At 43.0% G+C, this 21,377-nt stretch overlaps 2 protein-coding genes across 3 annotated transcripts in view; one reads left to right on the forward strand and one right to left on the reverse strand.

Annotated features, from left to right (window-relative positions):
• The first annotated feature begins 1,483 nt into the window (after positions 1–1,483).
• LOC126406599 (metal transporter CNNM1) lies at positions 1,484–19,782 on the forward strand. 2 transcript variants are annotated; one of them, XM_050070967.1, is made up of 10 exons: positions 1,484–3,289; positions 8,278–8,421; positions 9,490–9,630; positions 9,793–9,962; positions 10,181–10,280; positions 12,337–12,482; positions 12,972–13,215; positions 14,691–14,795; positions 16,555–16,656; positions 16,997–19,782. In XM_050070967.1, the coding sequence occupies exons 1-10, from the start codon at positions 1,825–1,827 to the stop codon at positions 17,074–17,076; spliced, it is 2,697 nt and encodes an 898-aa protein (XP_049926924.1). In that variant the 5' UTR covers positions 1,484–1,824; the 3' UTR covers positions 17,077–19,782. The 2 variants fall into 2 exon arrangements, with proteins under 2 accessions (XP_049926924.1, XP_049926925.1); XM_050070968.1 differs by lacking the exons at positions 12,972–13,215; positions 14,691–14,795; positions 16,555–16,656; positions 16,997–19,782 and adding an exon at positions 12,732–12,844.
• The window catches only part of got1 (glutamic-oxaloacetic transaminase 1, soluble), an 8,888-nt gene continuing 6,884 nt past the window's right edge, over positions 19,374–21,377 (reverse strand). The window contains exon 9 of the mRNA XM_050070969.1: positions 19,374–20,554. Coding sequence (XP_049926926.1) covers positions 20,415–20,554 — 140 coding nt within the window. The 3' untranslated portion in view covers positions 19,374–20,414. The remainder of the gene's footprint in view (positions 20,555–21,377) is intronic.

Genomic DNA, 21,377 nt, shown 5'->3' on the forward strand with positions numbered 1-21,377 from the left:
GTTCTCCGAAAAACAAGCAACATTATATCCCTTAAATTATAAGTTTTGAAGGCTGACTTTGAGCACAAATACGAAAATGACTCAGTTTATGGGGAAACATTCTCTTATGTTGACTGTGACCTTCAAAACATTTTGTTTGGGTACACATCATTGCTGTCAGTATTGATTTAATTTCATATTTATTCCGGAATTTGCATTGATTATACATTGAGGACACCCGCGCGTATTTGTTTGTAATTATATTACAGAATTTTAACACTGTAATAAAAGCAGACTATAAAATGTGGGAAATCCACAAGCTCCCAATTATTGATCGCCTGACAGCAAAGGAAAATGACATGTTCTTATAAGTTTATAATGCGATTATAATAAGTTTAGCCAAACGCACAGGCATATCCTGTTGAGCACTATGTGAGATGTGTGTCCAAAATTCGCCATTGTCTTTGTTTCAGTTTGCCTGGGCCTGCGTGATTCTGTTATTAATCTATCATTAGGGATATGTGATATCGAGAAAAGTTTATATTACGACATAAATAATGTAAAAAACGAGGAAAATGCAGCTTCTATCTATTTATTATTTATTTATTATGAAAGAATAAATTCATGTGCGTTTTTACACGGAGATTTTTAAACATTTTTGACAGGCAAATAAATGTACTATTTAGTCCGAAGGTTATATAGATATTAAAATTACATGATAGTTTTCCTTTAGCTTATATTTTTTGCCTTCCGATGAGAGCTGCTGGCAAGCCGAGGGATTGTTTATTTCTTGTGTGGAAAGTCTTTTCCTCCAAATGTTCTGGTGGATGTGTGGCTGATGGAGAGCAGAGAGAGCGTGGAAGTGTTTAAGACTTGGCACGACTCTGTTCTCACCTTCAGTTTCCGACCTCGTAAACCCGACAGGCTGTGACCATCGGGCTGTTGGAGGGCTCCGAGAGCAGCTGATCAGTGTGCGGTAAACAGCCTGGTGATGGGGATAATGATGACCTATTTTTCTGGATATGAATTCATATTTCATATTGTTAATATTAACATTTCTACTTCATATACAGTGGCCTTACTAACAGGTCGGTCTGTGTGTAGCCTATAATATGATTCAATGGGGTATAAAAGTTTATGTGACAGCCCATTTTAAAGCTGTTGGATCAAAATGCATTCCTCTAAAATGTGTTAAGAGATTGTAACAATTATTGTATTTGTTAAGGGACATGACTGTTAAAAATAAAACTATAATTTTATGATAAATAAATAAATCCACACATTAAGCTGCCCCGTGTATAGAGCCTGAGGTCTACTAGGTTTAGTGAACAGTGCTTGTCAAACTGGGCTGCAGTGAAACAGGTGATAATGCTGCCACCTAGTGGACAAGTCAAGGCAGCAAAGTATTTATCTAAAAATATTTGTGACTCTTCCACAGATGCTGCCTCAGATAAAACATGTTGTTCCTTATATATGATCTAAATTATGTTTGTGGTCAGCCGCTAAATTATGTTTTATGTGTATTTTTTTTCCTCAGCATTTATTTATTTGTTTATTTATTGCCTAATAAATGGTTTCTATGGTGAGGGTCATGTTTGATCCCGTGTGTGTCATATTACTGGTCCATGGCTGGGCATTTCCTGCCTTCTATTTTTAGAAAGTGGCAGAAAGCAAATAAGACAGGCTTACGTCACGGTTTGTCATGTATATTTAAGGACTCTGGTGCCCCTCTCCTCTTCCTCCCTCTCTCTCTCCCTCTGTAAGGTACCCATCCTCTTCTTCATGGATATGGCCACCCAGATGCTCCATCCATCCCATCCGCACACCACGTGACCCAGTCCTCCCATGTCCTTCAGTAGTTCATTCAGCATGATGGCTGCGGATGCTGCGGATGCTCTGTGCTGCATCCTGCATCCGCGCCGGCTCTCCCTGCTCTTCCTCACCGTCACCTTCTCCTCTCTGCCGGCCCCGACAGCAGCGCTGCTCGGCGTCCGGCCGGAGGACACCCAGAGCGGGGAGCTGTCCGTGCAGGATGGGATGCTGAGAGCGTTGGAGGGGACCCGTTTCATGCTGAGGGTTTACTACTCCGCATCTCCAGCTACGGAGCAGCATCCCAACATCAGCGGTAGACCTGACGCGGCTCCCGCCGCCCCGTGGATCGCCTTCATAGAGGAGCCAGATGGGGACGGCGGGGACACGGAGAGGCGGCTCCGGTCCACGAGTAATCCGTGCGACGAGGAGAATGCCCGAAGCTCTGACATCGAGCTGCTGGGCTCTTTCAGATCCACCTCAAGTCACAACTCAGTGTTGGTGGAGCTGCTCGCTAAAGACCTCCGCAGAGGGGAGGTGATCAAATACTACTCCATGTGCGCGTTTGATGGAGTGAAATGGGAGCATTTCAGCACCAAAGACTTCTGGTTGGCGGTGGTGGAGAGACCTCCAGAGGCAGATGTTTGGCTCCAGGCGGGTGTCTCGATACTCTTGTTGGGACTGTCCGCGCTCTGCAGCGGTCTGAACATCAGCATCCTGGCCCTGGACCCCGTGGAGCTGCGGGTCCTGCAGAACAGTGGCACAGAGAAGGAGCAGAAATACGCACGGAAAATAGAGTCAGTGCGTAAACATGGGAACTACATCCTTTGCACCGTGGTGCTGGGTAACGTGCTTACAAACACATGCTTTGTGGTGTGGATGTGCCAGATTTTAGGAATGACTGCACTCTCAACAGCCTCGTGCACCTTTGGGATATTCTTCATAGGCGAGATTTTACCTCACTCCGTGGCGTCCAGGCACAGTCTCGCCATCGCCTCCAAGACCCTCTGCGCCACCCGCCTGCTTATGCTGGTGTTTTTCCCCATCGCCTACCCAGTCTCCAAGATCCTGGACATCATGCTGCACCAGGAGATCAGCAACTTTTACACCAGGGAGAAGTTGGTGGCCATGCTGCGCGTCACAGACCCGTACCACGACCTGGTCAAAGAGGAGCTCAACATCATCCAGGGAGCCCTGGAGCTGAGGACCAAGACGGTGGAGGACGTGCTGACCCCGCTGTCAGACTGCTACATGCTGTCCTCGGACGCCGTGCTGGACTTCTGCACCATGTCGGACGTGATGCAGAGCGGCTTCACCCGGATCCCTGTCTACGAGAACGAGAGATCCAACATCGTGGACATCCTGTTTGTCAAAGACTTGGCCTTCGTGGATCCGGATGATTGCACTCCCCTGAAAACAATCACTCAGTTTTACAAGCATCCCATGCACTGCGTGTTCAATGACACCAAGCTGGATGTGATGCTGGAGGAATTCAAGAGAGGTAACCCCACTTTAAAATCAGTTTTCATGAAGCACTCTGCAGGAGGGAGGTGTGTCTTCTGTTTTTACATGTCCAGAACTTATGAGTAAGGAGTGTCTGGTGTGTGAGGCGCCATGTGTGTGTTTTGGAACCATCTCAAAGCTATGCATCCTGCTACCTAGGAGTTAAATCTCTTTTGAAGTGACTGTGATACTTAGAAACTAAATTTCAGTGCAGAAGTCAATGTATACAGCAGCCCATTGGCCCACAGTGGGCCTGCCAGTAAAGCCCTTTGATCCCCAGAGCAGTGAGAGCCATATGTGAAATCTGATATAGTGTCACACAGTGAGTCTGGTTCAGCCAGACGTTAGAGGCTACCACAGACTAGAGTGGGGTTATCTTAAGAATTTATGTAGTAGGAGTCATTTTCCCATGGCAAAAACACTCTGAACTTTATCTGCCCCCCCCCCCCCCCCCCCCCCTTTCCTGCTTGTTTCCTCTTTATTTATCAGACCATGTGTATCAGTTATCGGATCCATGCTTTAATGTGATGTCAAAAAAGAATTTAGCATGAGCGGAGGCATTTACCCTCCCAGGGATGGCGGCAGAGGCGATGAATAGCATCTCTATCTCCCTCTGAATCACACATCTTTTGTCTGATTAGCATCTCCGCTGATAAGTGCAGTCACAGTATTACAGCACGCCGTCCTTCGTACACATGCAGTGATTCACTACCGAGCAAAAGTGTGTCGCCTCTCCCCAGGGACCCCCTTCAGTCTCAGTGATAACATTGACTGTGATGCTGAATGGATGCCCTGCGTTGTGCAGCTCAAACTGCTCTCCTGATGCTGTCACAAGGTAAAATGGAGACGAATATATGAGATATGAGGAGCTACTGGAGCGGCTGTTATGTAAGGATTTCATTGACACTGGCTTGTGTTGAGGGGGGATTAAGATGTGAATCTGTTCATTGACAAAGAGAGCTCAATAGATGTTGGTTGGAGGCAGCAGTGGACCAATGAGACAGTGAAAGGAGACTGTGGTGACTCTGGCACGGTCATAAATTAGTTTGCCACTTGCAGGTCAGGAGGTCTACAGCTGTATTTCGTTCAGGATTATGAAGGAGCGCTTTGGGTTGACACATATGATCCATGGGCCCCCAGCCTGAGCCTGTGTGTTTCCATACTGTGTGTTATTTATAGATAAGCAGAGGTGAAAAGGTAAAATCAGGCTTCACCTTTAGATTGTGTGTGTGTGTGAACCTAATTATCAGCCCACAGTGACTTTGAAGCTTCTTTCGCTCTGTAGGTCGTCGCCATCCAAACCTGCAGAGCAACCCATGAAAAATTCAGCTCCGACCTTTCCCCTTCCCCTCTCGCCTCCTTCTTACTTTGCTCTAATGGATTAAAGCCTCCCGCTGTTCAGGAAACCTGGCTGGGAGCTGTGGGGGACGTCTCACTGAGAGAGGTGATGAGCTGGGGTGAGGTGTGTGTCGGAGGAAAGGATGGAAATGTCAGCAGTAATGAAAGAAATGTAAGGGAGGGCTAAGAACACACTGTGGAGCAGAGAGTATGTACAAAAATCATTCAGACAGGAAGCTATGCCTTTTACTTTTTGCATCTTTGCCTTCATGGCGAAAAGGTTTTATCAGCAACGCAAGATCTGCTGTAAATCTTTAAATGTATCAGGGGGAGATACTCCCTTAGAGGTGGGAGAAGGACTCAGGTAATGTTCTTTCGTAAAAGTAGCACCACACTATGTAGATTCTACACAAGTGAAAGTACTGCAGTCTAAATCAGGGGCTTCAGGGGCGTAGGTGTCGTTTCAGCACGGGGGGCGACACATATCTATCACATTTATTATGCTGATCTGTTCTGTACACACAACATCTAGTGTATGTCCACCCGTCCTGGAAGAGGGATCCCTCCTCAGTTGCTCTTCCTGAGGTTTCTACCACATTTTACCCTGTTAAAGGGGCTTTTTGGGGAGTTTTTCCTTATCTGTGAGGGTCCAAGGACAGAGGGATGTTGTATGCTATAAAACCCTCTGAGGCAAATTGAGATTTGTGATATATTGGCTTTATAAATAAAATTGAATTGAACTGAATTGACACATGCCACAAAATTGAGCAACAAACACACTCAATTTTTCTGCACCAATTTGTGTCTTGTCTGCGGTTTATAGCCTAAATGTCTTCAATTTTGTCAAATTAAAGTCCTCCGCTATTTTCGTGCTTTTACTGGGAGACACAAATGCGCATGTCCCCCCGAAATCTACCCCTAAGGTTATATTATTATGCAATCCAATCTTAATTATTAATGCACTAACATGTAAGTGGTACTTTGATTTTGTAGTTAGTTAAGATGGAGCTAATATTAACAGTTCCATGCACCATTGGATAGTTTAATTAAGAACAAAATGCTTCATATTTTATGAGTGTATCATGTATTTTGAATGTAAAATTTTAATCTGAACAGTAAGCAGTAAAAATGGGCGTTACATAAATATGGTGGAATAAAAAGTACAATATTTCTCCCTGAAATGTACCAAAGTGTAAGTGTAAAGTAGTATAACATTTATTTTAGAATTTTATTTTATTTTATTTAACCAGAGAAAACCTCTTAAGATTAAAATCTCATTTTCAAGAGTGTCCTGGCCAAGACAGGCAGCAATGTAGGTTAAAGACAGACAACATAGAACAAAAGCACAGAATAAAAATATATAGCGCTAAAACAAGCAATGTAAAACACAAAATGATATTACTATAAAGAAAGTCCAAAAAGTTTGTTGACATATGCTATAAGTGAACCATAAAAACTACAGATGATTACAAAGACCAGCGGAGATACACCCTGACATTTTTATAGAGATGACTGTATCCAAAAATCCTGCAGCAGTGCTTCAAAATGATCTCCAGGAACCAATGAGTTCAGCTTGAAGTCCCTCTGCAGAAGATTCCACATATAAAGAGCTGCATACATAAATGCTTGCTCGCTAAACTCAAAAATACAACTCAAAATTTTACGTAAAGGTCCAGTGTGTAGGATTTACGGGGATATAATGGCAAGGATTAAATATAATAAATATGTTTTCTTCAGTGTATAATCACCTGAAAATAAGAATCATTATGTTGTTGTTACCTTAGCATGAGACGTTTATACCTTCATAGGAAGAGGGTCCTCTTCCAACGAGTCTGCCATGTTGCGCTGCCATGTTTCTACAGTAACCCAGAACGGACAAACCAAACACTGGCTCTAGATCGTGTAGATTTGTGTTTTCTCACATCAGCCACTGTAGTTCTCCTACGTGTACATGCTTGGCATACAGGGGAAGTTTCACTGGCTGCAATCTGTAACTTCACTGCTATATGCCACTGAATCCTCCACACTAGACCTCTAAGAGCAGTGTTTGAGAAAATGTAGTTACTTCCAACACTGCATATAAATCTACCAAAGAATACACTAATTGACATACAACATCATAGAAGGCAGCCATGATGGTATAAACGTGTGCATAAGTTGTTGTGTCTGCATGTGAAGATAACAGGGAGAAAAAAATAGTTGCAGAAATATAAACAATGCATTATTTCTGTATTGTTTGGCTGCAATGTTTGCAGAAAAGTCAGCAAATATGCACATCATGCAGCACAATCATGTGCAAACACACAGTATAATGCATTATGAATGTGCAACAACACAGACTGGAGGAGCCTGGGAAACTGGCGGAGCAGAAACTTGCAAAGGGGACATCCATGGTAGACCCAGTTTTGCCCCGGGCATGTGTGTCTGCGTGTGTGAGTCTGGTGAGTGTGTGTCGTTCTGCAAGAGTGTTATGTAACATTTGAATGATGTAATGCCGTGCCCGGGCACATCAGCAGCTGATGGCAAATCCACCTCTGACTCACCTGAGCTCTTCAGACAAGCTGACCTGAGCACCGAGAACAAGCTCGTCATCTCAGCCAATCTCACACAGTCGGAGTTTCACACTGGGAGATGGCGGCTGCTGCTGCCTGTCAGTCAATCAGGATTTTTTTTTGTCTTGTTGCAGTGGATTAAAGCATTTGATCCATTTTATCCCCTGGCAGTGATCCCCTAAATCGGCCCATCTCATATGAGCTGCTGATTTTGTTCGAAGTAAGGTCAGAGACCGTTGGAATCTGTGCTCTGGTGATGTCATAAATTTGGTTAGATAACTTGTTTGACGTAAGACGAACCATGACAGTGATGGTAATGATAACAACAACAAAAAAACTACATTATATCCATCAAGCATAGTAACAGTGTGTTGTTAATGTGTTCATGAGAATTCGTCCTTCTCTCCCGGTGATGTTCGAGTGTGGTGGCAACTTTAACTTCTTGTCACATTCGTTTCATCAGCTTGTTCCGGAGACGCTGTTGGCGAGCTGTGTCATTGTATCTGGCAGGCTTGTCATGTTCAGCCTAACGCTCACTGAGAGGGAGCACTGGGTCTGCTCATGGATGTGTAAAGCGTATATGTGTGTATGTATGTGTGTGTAACAGAGGTGGCAGCAGCATGGGCAGTTTAGTCAGCAGATGCAGGCATCCCCAGACTGATTGCGTAATCTCAGTGTTTACGTAAGCGCCCAAGTCTTCCAAACTGTCAGAGTGTCTACAGACTAATCCCCCAAATGCCCACTTTCTCCTCGTCTGAGTCACACACACACACACACACACACACACACACACACACACACACACACACACACACACACACACACACACACATACACGAGGGCAGTCCTGACATTGGCATAATTTCACATTCAAGCTCTCAGATAGATCTCTCCTGTGTTTACGGCCTCTCGGCTCCAGTTGGTGTATTAATGCTGATTTTCATCTTGACTGCACAGATCCAGTTGGAGGCTGTTGACTCGTGTTATTTTTATCCGGTGACGTTGCCTCTCAGCCCCATTGCACGGGCAGTTTTTAGCCTGAACTGACGCTGTGGAAAACAAACTCACTCCTCTTTTTCTCCCCTGATGACTGCAGGTAAGTCCCACCTGGCTGTGGTGCAGAGGGTGAACAGCGAAGGCGATGGAGACCCCTTCTATGAAGTGATGGGCATCGTCACCCTGGAGGACGTCATAGAAGAGATCATCAAGTCTGAGATTGTGGACGAGACAGACCTGTATAGTACGTACGATGCAGAAACGCACTGATTATGAAACTCTGAGTTTTCAAAGTCACTGTTGCATTAGCTGTGAATCAATGTAATTATATTCCCTGCTCCCACACTGAATAGATTTTCTCTCAGTTTGTCGCAGCAGCTGACAGACCTTATTCAGCTCTGTGGTCCACCACATCGCAGCAAAATGCTCAAATCAACAACATGTACTATACAGCGATGGTACACTGGAATTTCATTTCTTCCACCACCTCCTGTTCTGCTTTTTCATTAAACTATTGATCCCACGTTCCCTCCCCTGCTGCTCCCAGCTCCTTGCTGATGCATAATTAAATAATGTGAATAAATGGCCCAATCTCACAGATAATCACCATAATCCTCTCATCTTTAATTGGCTGGAAAGGCTCTCCACAGACAGGAAGTCAAATGCCAAACTCCCTTCATTTCATATCTAAGCTGGTCTCTTAGTTCCCTCACTGAATTTCACTACTTGCAAAGCACAACAAGGAAACAAGTACAAAAACGCTATGGACATTTAAGTGTGCTGCAGTTTTAATTACATGCAGAGGGTGTTCATAAACTCTAGTTTTTGTGTGTCTGCATGTGCATAATTACGTGTGTGTATGGCACAGGCGAGCTAATCTCTCCAGACTTCAGGCATTTATAGCACACCAGCTGTTCCTGCTGCAGCTATGATGTATTTAATGGAATATAATGCATTTAATGCTCCACGCATCTGCAGAGGATCAGTCAATTTATCAATCAGAGGTGGATAATCTCCTGCTATCTGCAGCTGTGGATAAACATACTAATATACTGTATGTGTGGTGTTTAGTGGCACGCAGCACATAAAGCTGCAGCAACTAATGAGGTCAGCAGTGCCTCAGAGCAGCTTCTAATTCCTTGTAGTGCCAACAAGAATACTGTACTTATGTGGCATATCTCATCAGGTAACCAAATTAGTGACAGATTAACACCTTTCCTTTCCTCAGCTATTAGCAGAGCATTTATGAAATGTGAAATCCGCACTGCACACCATGCAGTTCATGTGATTTGTGATCTGCGTGTGTTCACAGCTGATAATCGGAACAAAAGGCGAGTATCCAACCACGAGAGGAAGCAGCAGGATTTCTCCATCTTTAAAGTGGCAGAAAATGAGCTGAAGGTGAAGATCTCGCCGCAGTTACTGCTCGCAACACATCGCTTCTTGTCGACAGGTAGCATTTTCTTTATACATGTTTGCATCTACTGTGTGCTGCAGAGTGTTTGTGGGTGCAGAAAGCAGAGTGCTGGATAAAGGACAAGGTAATAGGGCAGGGGACACGGTGTTCTCTCTGACTTTTGTTTTGGTGTGTGTGTGTCTACATGCATCCATCTAGAGGTGGAGCCTTTTAGGCTGTGTCACCTGTCAGAAAAGATCCTGCTGCGTCTCATCAAACATCCCAGCGTTGTGCAGGAGCTCAAGTTCAACCCCAAGAACAAGCATGCGCCTCAACACTACCTCTTCCAGAGAAGCAAACCTGTGGACTACTTTGTTCTTATTCTGCAGGTAAATTATTGCAAATAACACTAATGACAGTAAAGCAGAATGTTGCAGATGAATCCTGAAACCAAGCGATACTCTGTTCTTTGCTCGAGTTGTTATAATTACAGTGTTTGTCTGCATAATTCTGTGTGGGAGGCCATTAGATGAGTAATCAATTCAGTGTGTATGTCACACCATGAGCATGGGGCTAATGCATGTAAATGGCTGTGCTGATGTTGCAGGGCCGGGTGGAGGTAGAGATAGGAAAGGAGGCTCTTCGCTTTGAAAATGGAGCATTCTCCTATTACGGCATGCCGGCCCTCATCTCACCCCTGCCTGTTGGTAAGTAAGTGCACACATGAAGCATTATAGATCGATATCACAATGAGGGCGATGATGATGACAACGCCGACAGTTTAGCAATAATAATCAGAAAACAAATGCGGTGCCGGTGGCAGACGTGTATGTGCTGTCTAAATCCCACCCAGCGTCTGTACAGCGTCAGCCTGCAAGAGCAGCAGCAGCAGCAGCCGTGGGAAGTAAGTAATTAAAAGAAGTGATTTCAGAGAATTTCCCAGTGGAAGGACATGACCTGCACAGGATTATATGAAATCCAGCTAAGACTGCAGAGCAAGCAGACAGCCTGTCTCTCTCTCTAGCCCCCTCTGTTTCTTGTGGCGGTTGTTTGCATGTTTTGCATGTGTGATGTTCAGGGTGAGCTTAAAGCAAATTGGACCCTATTAAAATATTCGAAAATCCCTTCTTAGGACATTAAAGAATTAAGCAGCTGCAGAAGTGTCACATCTCAAAAGAGCTGTCTTTTTTTTCTTGCTCTCTCTGAGTCATTACTCTCCAACAGCATTTCTTTCTACTCAGCTAGGCAGTGCTCAACTCAAAACCATGCAGAATATAGGTGAATGGAAAAGACCTAGCCTACATAACAGAGTACTTCTATGTCTAACACTATCAATCGTCTCTTCAAACTATATGCACTGATGTATAATTGCTGCAGAAATCCATGTTTTTTCCCTGCTCTTTTAGCTTTAAAGGTTTGGATTTAGGGGGATTCAGGGGCATCTAGTGGCGAGGACTGCAAATTGCAACCAGCTGAAACTTCTCCCAGTTAGAATTCCTTCAGTGTTCATGGTTCAGGAGTTCTCCTCTTCTCCAAAACAAATGGACCAGCTGATTAAAACCGGTAAAAGCACTGAATAAAGCAGGTGCAGACGGCCGCTAGCCCTGCACCTGCTAGTTTGTGCTCACCCTTTTTCTCTGATAACTTAAGATCCAGCACCCAGTGGCAAAAAACACCTTAAGTTTTCTCCTTATGTATGACACTTAAGACTTTATATTCCCTAAGCTGAGGGATTTACGTGAGGGTGTTGCACAGAATCCCTTAGAAGGTTTCCTGATTTCAGTAAAAATGTTAAGGCATTTACTGCATTGAAAGAGATTTTACAGTGGTAAAATACTACAGTTTCCATGATAACCATTTGTTTGCTTGCACTCAAGCTTGTGATACCTAAAGTCTTCCATCCATCCATTTTCATCCACTTATCCGGGGCCGGGTCGTATGGGCAGCAGACCAAGCAAAGCACCCTGGACGTCCCTCTCCCCAGCAACCCTTTCCAGGCCTTACTGGGGGAACCCAAATCGTTCCCAGGCTAGATGAGATATGTAATCCCTCTATCATGTTCTGGGTCTGCCCCAGGGCCTCCTGCCAGTGGGACGTGCCCAAAACACCTCCAATGGGAGGTGCCCAGGCTCCAGGAGTTTGGTTCCAGAACCAGTGCTGCACATGGAGGTGAGCCCAAAGTTATGTCTAGTTGGTACGGTCCACCTCCCTCCAGACCAGAGAGGTGACGTTCGACATCCCCAGAGCCAGTCTGCGATGCCAGGGATCAGCACACTTGGGGCCCCGCCCCTTCCTGCTGCCTGGCACACAGTGTATCAGACCCTGATTTCTGACGCTGCGAGTGGTAGTCCCACAGAGTCTTTTGTGTAATGATTTAACTAACTTCAAGGGATTCCTAAAGTATAAGACAAACATAAAGAAGAAACCCTAAATACTTAAGTGAACATTTTAAGGAAACCTGAAGGAAAACACATGTTTTGTGCAACTGATTTTATTTAACAAAGCCGTAACATGGACTTGAAGGGAAATCTTAACTTAAGGTGTTTTGTGCAACTGGCCCAAGATGTTCAGGAGGTTTTTTACCAGGAGCTGAATAGCTGGGAGTTGAATGAAGCAGTTTCACGTTAAAAAATCAGTGTATTTCGGACGCTGGTAGTTGCTAACTATGGTGGCTGCCACAAAAATGACCACTGGACCTTTAATTGAAAGGAAGTTAGTAAAAGACAAAAGACATTACAAGTTTTCTTCTTCTGTTCTGTTCAGGTGCGAGGTATAGTTCCCGGGGCAGTGGTCTGAACCAATCAGATTCCTTACTGAGTGGAGGCAGTGTGGGTCAGCTCACCACAGGAGGAGGGGCCTACTTACCAGACTACTCAGTCCGTCAGCTCACAGACCTGCAGATCATCAAGGTTATAAACATGAACACCGACAAACACAACACAGAAACATTCTGAAAAAACATAAATTACTGTTATTATAGTCTCAATTAAATGTATAATTTCCTGCACAGTTAAAGTAAAAAATTGGGAGCATAAGCGGGCGACTGCACTTTTAAGCTCCCCCCATTTAATCTTCAAAATTCCCAAAAATTCAAACTCTTCCTCTGCTGCAGCGTTTGCCTTTGATATGTCCTAATCCCTGATTCTGACTGAACACAGACATCCTGTCCCTCGCTTTCCCCTCTGTACACCCCCTTCCCTTTAATCACGGGGGATAATTGAGCTCCACTTCAACCATGAATATTTTAGCCTTCAATGATGGATGCGCCCCCTTGCTTCACCTCTTCTGCCCTTTTTTTCAATACACGTCATGTCCACATACACTGGGGTTAGACACACACACACACACACACACACACACACACACAGATCTGATACTCGCTGTCTATGCCCCCACAGATCACCAGGAGCCACTACCAAAACGCCCTAACTGCCACCAGGATGGACAGCTCCCCTCAGACACCGGATGCGGTGGATCCTGATGCTAAGGGGAGGACTCCTGTCCCAGAGGCCCGCTCACACAGCATCGCCCTCCCCCTCACGCACACACACACTCGACTGGGGCTGGCACGCCTTGCACATCTCCATCCCCACGGTGGCCTTCGTAACACCTCCCAGCTCAATGAAAGAAACAGAATCGTTCGTAAGTAGTGTAGATGCTTATGACAATATGTTGACTGTACAAATTGTGTTTACATTACTGTGATGCAAGGGAGTAATCATAATATAGATTGGGGGTGACACCCCTCAATACTGTGCATTTTTCCTATGCAGCCCTCAGTCATATGCTGGTTCCCTAAAAATGGCATTCAGTCATCAAAACTCCCAAGAACCCCTAAATGAAAATTCATTTTCCGTAACCACTTATCCTGTTAGGGGTCTTGGGGAGCTGGAGGAGCACCCAGAGGAAACATGCAAACCCCACACAGAGGGGCTCCTTCACCCCGGGCTTGAACCCCCGCCCTGGGTTTGAACCCGAAACCCTCTTGCTGTGAGGCAACAATGCTAACCACCTTGCAGCCCTACATGTAACTGTTTGGACTTCCCATGTCCTTCAGATGACGTGACATGAAAATCTTTAGTACCTGACATCACCATCTGCTCCCTCAGTGACACCATTTCTCCTCCACTCCCTCTCAAAAACATCTGTTTATTCCCCTCCTCGGCTTAAAACTGGATTTCCTCCACAAGCTCTTACTCAGACACAAAGTTTGTTACGAGCACCACAACATTTCCCCTGCTCTCTTTTAGTTTCAGAGGGGATTCTACTGCTGCACTCACTGTTAGTCTCTACGGATAAAAGCAGCACCAAAGCCCTGAAATGTAAATGATGAGCCAGCTCCATAAGGCTTAATATGAATTTCACAATTCATCGTTGTGGTGGAGACTTCTTTTGAAGAGGAAGAAAGAGGAGGTTCAAAGGATCAAACACACTGATTGGAGTGCTTTGTGGGCTAAGGGCCAAAAACCTGTCTGACAGGAGCAATGCATGATTCATGTCACTGTCCGACTGGTCAGGAGCACCCTGAAAACTGATGATCTGATGACTGACAGGTGCAATGATAATAAATTCTGTAAATAAAAACCCAAAGTCGTCATACGAACCCTGACAACAGAATTTTTTGCTCATATTTATAACATCAGTAAAAAAGGAATCCTATAAATTAAACACTCACAGTGACTCACTCACTGGTGCAAACATCAACCAATCTGTATTGGTTTCAAGGCTTAAAGGATTTCGCACATACCATCTGTCTTATGCTGTGTGCAACACGCCACCCACTTTGTGCATGTTTGCGTTAACGTCATAAAGAAAATCACTGGACAGATGGTTCCGTTGGTGGTCGATAAAAGAGAAGCATCCACTTATATACCACCAGGTTTTATATTCAATCACAACGCAGCGGATTCTACCAATTAAATCTCCTCCACTGGTTCAAGCTCATCTTTAGTTGGAATTTAAACCTCATATTTTTAACCCACGGTCTTATTCAACTTCTGACTGGACCCTTAAAAACCCACTAATTGATATAGTTCTCTACCTCCCTCTGCAGGCAGAGCAATAAACCAGCTGCTGCTATGCGGCTATGCCTGATTGATCCAATTCTGTCCTCACAGGCAGTAAATCTGACGGACAGAGGAGTCCGAACGATACCGTGTTCCTCCGCATGGATGAGATTCCCTACATCCACGAGGACCGGCCGGAAAGTTATGGAGAGAATGGTGAGTGCTGCAGCATGCGTCCTGACAGGAGGAAACAGGTTCATGAGTCCAACTGACCTTTAGTTTGTTCCTCTGCAGGAGTGCATATACTGTCCAGAAAGTTTTATTTTGTTTGTTTGTTTTATAAGAATTATGTACTCAAGATACATCGACTGGGATGATTTAAAGAAGTTACAGTAAGAATCAGTTTTAATTGCATGTCTAACTTGCAAATATACAAAAAATGGTGGTAAACAAGGATTAAAAAAAACAAACCAGTGCTCAGTATTTTCCTTTGAAAGTTTTCAGGCAGTGTAATTAAATGACATCAAAGAATTATGAAGCATTTGAAAGAACTAATAACACACTCTTCCTCTAACACATGAACAGTTTAGTCCACATACAATAAACCCCATCTTTTTTAAAGTCAGTACACTCAGGAATGTTGCTGCTACGACTTTACCTGTCAGCTTTTGTTAGAGGAGGGACCAAGTCATTGTTTTGCAAGTCACAAGTAAGTCTCAAGCCTTTGCACTCAAGTCCCGAGTGAAGTCTTTAGTCCTAAACTGTCCTTACAAGTCATAATGTGCAATTAATAGAGTAATAATACATCAGATTTACAAAAATCATAAATGCTTTTTAAATCCTATTCTAAAATGTGTAATTATTTGATATGTGGAATGGGTTAGAAACAGAAATGAAAGTGTGTAATACACACATTAGATTTTAAAATTATTGAAACACAAGATGATTAACAAATATAAAACTTAAATATGAACATTAAAAGGGTACACAAAATCTGTTTGGGATATTTGGGCAGACAGTATGCCTATATAATGTATATATACATACACTCATATTTATATTTTTCTGTATGATTTAAAGGGAGCTGACAAAAACAATGAATGTTAAATTTAAATTTTGTGTTTTACAAGTTGGAAAATGACCAAACTAAACTAAAGTAATACAAGCATCGCCTCTGTACATGGGGCGCCGGCACTATCCACTACGCTACTGACGCCCCCATAACTACCTCTAGACATTTTATGTAATACTGTTCTTCCTTTTAAAGCGATAATGTATGTTGTTGTGTGTTTTATGTTTTATGTCTAGGCTAATGTTAACCAATGAAACCCATGTGAGCTTCTCTGGAAATACCGAGTATATTTTCAAGACATGCTCACAGTGACTTTAGCTTCCTAGAAAACTCAGAGGCTTTGGTGTTAGTCCGCAGATTTTAGAATTAGTGTAGCAAACTATGGTTGAGAGTGTTTTCACCTTTCTGTATGGTACTGTCACCTAAACAGTACATCCAAGAACACACTCTATATATGGCAAGTAAAATAGTTGGCAAGCCACAAAATGCCTTGACCCGACTCTTTACAGAGAGGATGGGGAAGGAAGCAAGGAGTCTCTTGGCAGATAGCTCCCATCCTCTGTTCAGCCAGTCTGAGCTTGAGCTCTGGGAGGCACTATAGAGTCCCTCTGGCAACTAAAAATATATTTCAGATATTAATATATCATCCCAAGTGCATTCAGTATTCTTAACAAGGTGACTGCTGAGTTTTAAACCACAGACAGACAATGAGCTGATCTCGTGTTTAGTTGTTTTGTAATGATTCTATATGCTTGTCTTAGTACTTGTCTGCTTTTTGTAATGTTTTCTTGTGTGTTTGGTGAGCCGAAGACAAATTTCCATCCAAAAATATTCTCTATTCGATTCTATATTGAGTCACATTGCGGAGTTGATGACTCTTCCCTCCCTTACCCTCTCTTTCAGACGTGCCTACAGAGTCTCAGCCCTCCACCTCCCCCTTCATCAGCTCTCTGTCTCTGTCCAGCTCGGAGGAGAACATCGGGAAAAAGCTGTTGCGTAAATTGAGTGAGTAAACCCTTTGTCACCGACACTGATGCGACAGCACACACCCACACACGCCATTAGATGCGCCCAAACTTCTGGAAACAGTGCCGGGGGTATCTTAGCAACAGGTGATGTGTCGTGTCCCTCGCTGCAACCTACTCCTCCTCAGCAGAGCAGATTCTCCAGATGTAACCATATGACTCATTTACTTGTATTTAATGGTTTGAGGCAGCAGCCCTGATGCTTAGTGCAGCTGATGTTATTCCAGTTAATGGCGATCACAGCAGGGTTAATGAGAAAGGAAAGATAAAACGCATGATGTTTTAACCAGTAATGACCTGAATCTCTCCTCCGTTTCTAGGTAACAAGAGGAGGAAAAAGTCTCGCGACGGAGACAAGAGTTTGGAGGAAGGTTCAGAGCAGCCGCCAGTGACGAGCTAGCACAGTGACACCGAGGATGAAGCTTCCTCCTCTGCATCACTCACTGGTTCTCCTTACTAAACAACCACCCCCTCGTAGACTCCCTCCATGCTCCGACACAACTCTCACAGGAGACTGAGCCATCTTACGTGATGTAGCCACCAGTAATACTCAGGTCCCCACTGGCACACGCTGTCCCACCTCTGCCTGACTTCACACCCTTAAAGTGATTGCTGATTATAAGTGGGACAGATCAGACAAAAAACTTGATTGGACAAATCTAAACAACATAGTATTGGATTTATCCAGCCTTACACTGGACTGTACGGAGGTTCTCTTCACGTGTTTTGTCATAAACGGGGCAAATCTTGACATATAAGCCTTCTAATAGTAGCTTTATCCATTCAATCATCTCATTTAAGCCATCCGGACTCTACAAGATCTCTCAATACGGAGCCCTACACTGTCCTTAAATAATATCTGAGCCAGATTTTACTTGATCAAACAACGAATAAAACAATTTTTATTATTTATTTATTATAGGGTAGTTCCGAAATACTGAAAATGTTTGCACAGGGAATTGTCCTAATGTTGCCATAATGGTGCCACCTACTGCCAACAGACACACTAGCCATCAAGCCAACAAGAGCACAATTTTTACACCAGATTAAAAGAACACAATTATAAAAGAAAGCCATAAATTAATTTCCAGCTTGAATGACTACTTACTGTAAACACTGACCTCTCGGAAAGCTTAGAGGGGCGCGTGCAATTTTGCCTGTGCTTGAAAAACAATTTCTTATCTGATTTTTATATTAAAGTGTCAGAGTTACCTAAAGTAATTTGATGATAGCAATATAAGTCATCTTGCATATTGTAAATGGCTACCACATGCACACACACACTCAGTACATGCATCCTTCCCACACTGAATCTGTCTGGTATGTCTTCCCATTAAAACATTTCCCTCACACTGCATATGTACCTGTATGGACACAATTTTAGTCTTTCTATCCACCTTTTCTCTCGATGTTGTCACTTTTTTAAAAAACATGAGCCTAGAATATGTAGCGGCAATCAACTCCACACCATTAGAAGCCATATAAGCCACTTTTCTGTGTACGGTTCATCTCACCGAAGCTGCATACACCAATTCAATATAAGCTATGGGTTCGGGGTCTTTGGGTCACTGGATCCAGGTGGATATTCTGAGTATTCTCAAGGACAGAGTAGTTGCTACTTGCATGTTTGTTTATGCTGCTTTTACTGTAGAAACATCCCCTGTAGAGAGCTGTGTTTTCCCATATGCATGCTTAAGTAAAGGGATGCATGAGTAGGATGATTTGCAGTAACTCCTCCCCACACAGGCGCAGTGTGCCACTTACTGATATCTAAAGAAAGGGTACGTTTTAGAATGAGCCTGAGGTTTTGAAAAAGTTGGGTTAAAGTGCAATAAATACTGCAGCGAGGCAGTTTTCTTTTTAACTATTGCTACTACAGCACAAAGGGACTTGAGAAAGGGTCAAAGGTCACTGTATCTACCGCAGAGGATATCTGGGGCATTCAATGCTGCTTACTGAAGGAAAAAATTAAGCCATTGTTCTATAAATAATCCGCAATAATGAAACAGTGATTTGATCCTTTTTGAAATGTGTTCGCAGCGGCTCAGGTTGGACTGAGCTGCTCTGCGTTGTGAAATCTTGGCAGGTACACCGCTCAACAAGAACAGAGAGAAAGATATGAAAGAGGAAAGCAATATGACGCACACTGACGTCAAGCCACCGCCTCCCGTCAAACACACACACACACACATACGCAGGTGGTGTTTCGGGACACTCAGTGACATAACTCATGCTGCCTGGTAAGTCTATGAAAGTACAAAGGATACTGCGCTGCTAAGCTATTCGCATTGACCCCTCTATGTACACAGAGCATGCAAGGGGAAGTCTTTTGATCTGGCAACTGACTCTCAGTAAGAGGATTTGTGTGAAGAGAGATTTTGCATCTAGTCAACACTGATTTCTATATTTGTGAGGATTGATATATTGTTTAGGATAAAAAAAAAAGGCAAAGTTTTGTAATGTATTATTCAAATGATTATATAAGCTACCCAAAGATATCAAGAGACGGACCATATGTTCTACACAAGGGATGGTTAAATTATTAATAAATTGACTTAACTATTATTCTTGTCTGCTTTGTCTTGTTTCCACCGTTTATAGATTTAAATTTAAACTGCTTTAAAATGTGCACACAGCATGATCACTCACTTTAAAGTATGCGTACAGATTCCAACATATGTGACAACATTACAAACATACTATTTATAGTTCTTTATTTATAGAGTTCATTCATCTTATTAGAAGGTCTGAGGACAGTAAGACTGCTGCATTGGTGTACTGCGCACAGTGATACGATAGCAAACTGGTTGATCATTAGTGTTTGTGCCACAGACGTTAGGGTCTTACGTAATAGTGCACCAGTGCTACGGACAGACAGACGCTGTGCAATTCACTTTACAGGTGCCTGACATCACAAAACTCAGCTGTGAGCCGAAAACAGAGATTACTCCGGAGTCACCTGGATGACTGCGAGGAAATTTCGGTGCTGTTTGTGCTCACCGAGTTAAAACTCTCCATAAATACTGATTAAAAGTGAGGTAATTAGTGTCACCACTCTGGGCAGAAGACAGTAGTATTAATAAATTACATAGCTCAAGTTAAAAAATATCTTCCTGAGAACTCTTTTGTTCACATTACATCCAGCAGTTACTATAATACTGCTACTTCATTCATGATAGACGTGGTAAACGCTTACAACATTTACTATTATTGCTTCATCTAATGAAAGCTACATTGTCAGTTTAGTCAGTGCTGTTAATCATTAATGCTAATTAATGCAGGTCAAATAAAATTCAAAATGTGTTGTTATGTAACACTTGGAATGGATGAATCTTAACAGTATGACAAACATTTTTTAGACAGTTGAGTCAGCACTGCTGAGGTAATCATGACACAGTTGAGACACACACTTACAGAACACTACTGAAAAAAAAAAAAAAAAATCACACTAAGTACACACTATAAGTGAGAGACCAACATGAAGAAAACAGAAGGACAAATTAAAAACATAATTACTTAAAGGAATAATTGCCATTTGTGCGTTCAGACAGAAACAGGTCCAGCTTATCACGAACACTGAAAGGAGGGGGATAAGTTAGCTGAGGGCTGTTTGCATATTTGTGCAAATAAGTGTTTGTTTGTGCCACAAAATCAGCTGGAAACAAACACTTTCTCTGAAATCTGGTGGCTCAGGGCCGGGCAGGAGGAAGTAGTGAGAGCTGTGGGTGGTGTAGTCTTCTACTGGACCTTGGTGACGGCCTCATGGATGGACTCGGCCACGTAGTCTATGTTCTTGGTGGTCAGACCGCACATGTTGATGCGGCCACTGGCCATTAGGTAGATGTGTTTTTCCTTCACCATGTATTCCACTTGTTTGGCTGCAGGAAACACAGAAGAGTCAGGTTTAATCATTCATTGATTAATGATTAGATACTTTAAAGATCCTGTAAAGATACTGAAGTGTATCAAGAAATACTATATTGTGTAATATTATGAACAAATGACCTTTGCAGTGATTTTATTGTCGCAGACAAATTTCCTTAGTTTTTACTCTTAGTTCAAGTAAATATGGAAGTTCAATGACATGAGCTTTGTCAACAACCAATACGTGCACTTTCTCCAGCACCAAACAGGACGCAGCAAACCACGTACACATGACGAACATGAAGGGGACACAGGGGAGGCACAATAATGTAAACAAGTCTCGGTTCTCTTAAACTATGGAAAAGGAGGAGAAACGAGTGGAGCTTTGGAGTGACCAAGAGTGTGAGTTTATCGACGTGCATCTGATCCACCAACCAGCACTTATTATTGTTGCAGAATTGACAAGAATACAGTCGACATATGACACCTTTTATCTTGTGTCTCTGAAGTTATGTGTCTTGTGGACATGTAAAGATTTGTTATTATGTCGTATTTCTTAACCCTATGGGCCCTAGGCCTTTTTGGGGTATTTTTACTGCCTTTACTTTTAAGCTCATATCACAGTCATTCTAAAGGCTACATACACATGCTATATCTTGTTTTTTTTTCAGGACAATCTGGGCTAATCAGATTTGCCATCATTCCATGTCCTTATATGTGCCTGTATTTTATATTAATTTTTATATCAATGAAAAAAACAAATCCGTGTTACTAAATTCTTACATTTTTACATGTATCTCACCATAGCAAGTTGGAAGTTGACATATTCTGCCATAT

The sequence above is a fragment of the Epinephelus moara genome, chromosome 19, assembly GCF_006386435.1.
Source record: "Epinephelus moara isolate mb chromosome 19, YSFRI_EMoa_1.0, whole genome shotgun sequence".
Classification (NCBI taxonomy): domain Eukaryota; kingdom Metazoa; phylum Chordata; class Actinopteri; order Perciformes; family Serranidae; genus Epinephelus; species Epinephelus moara.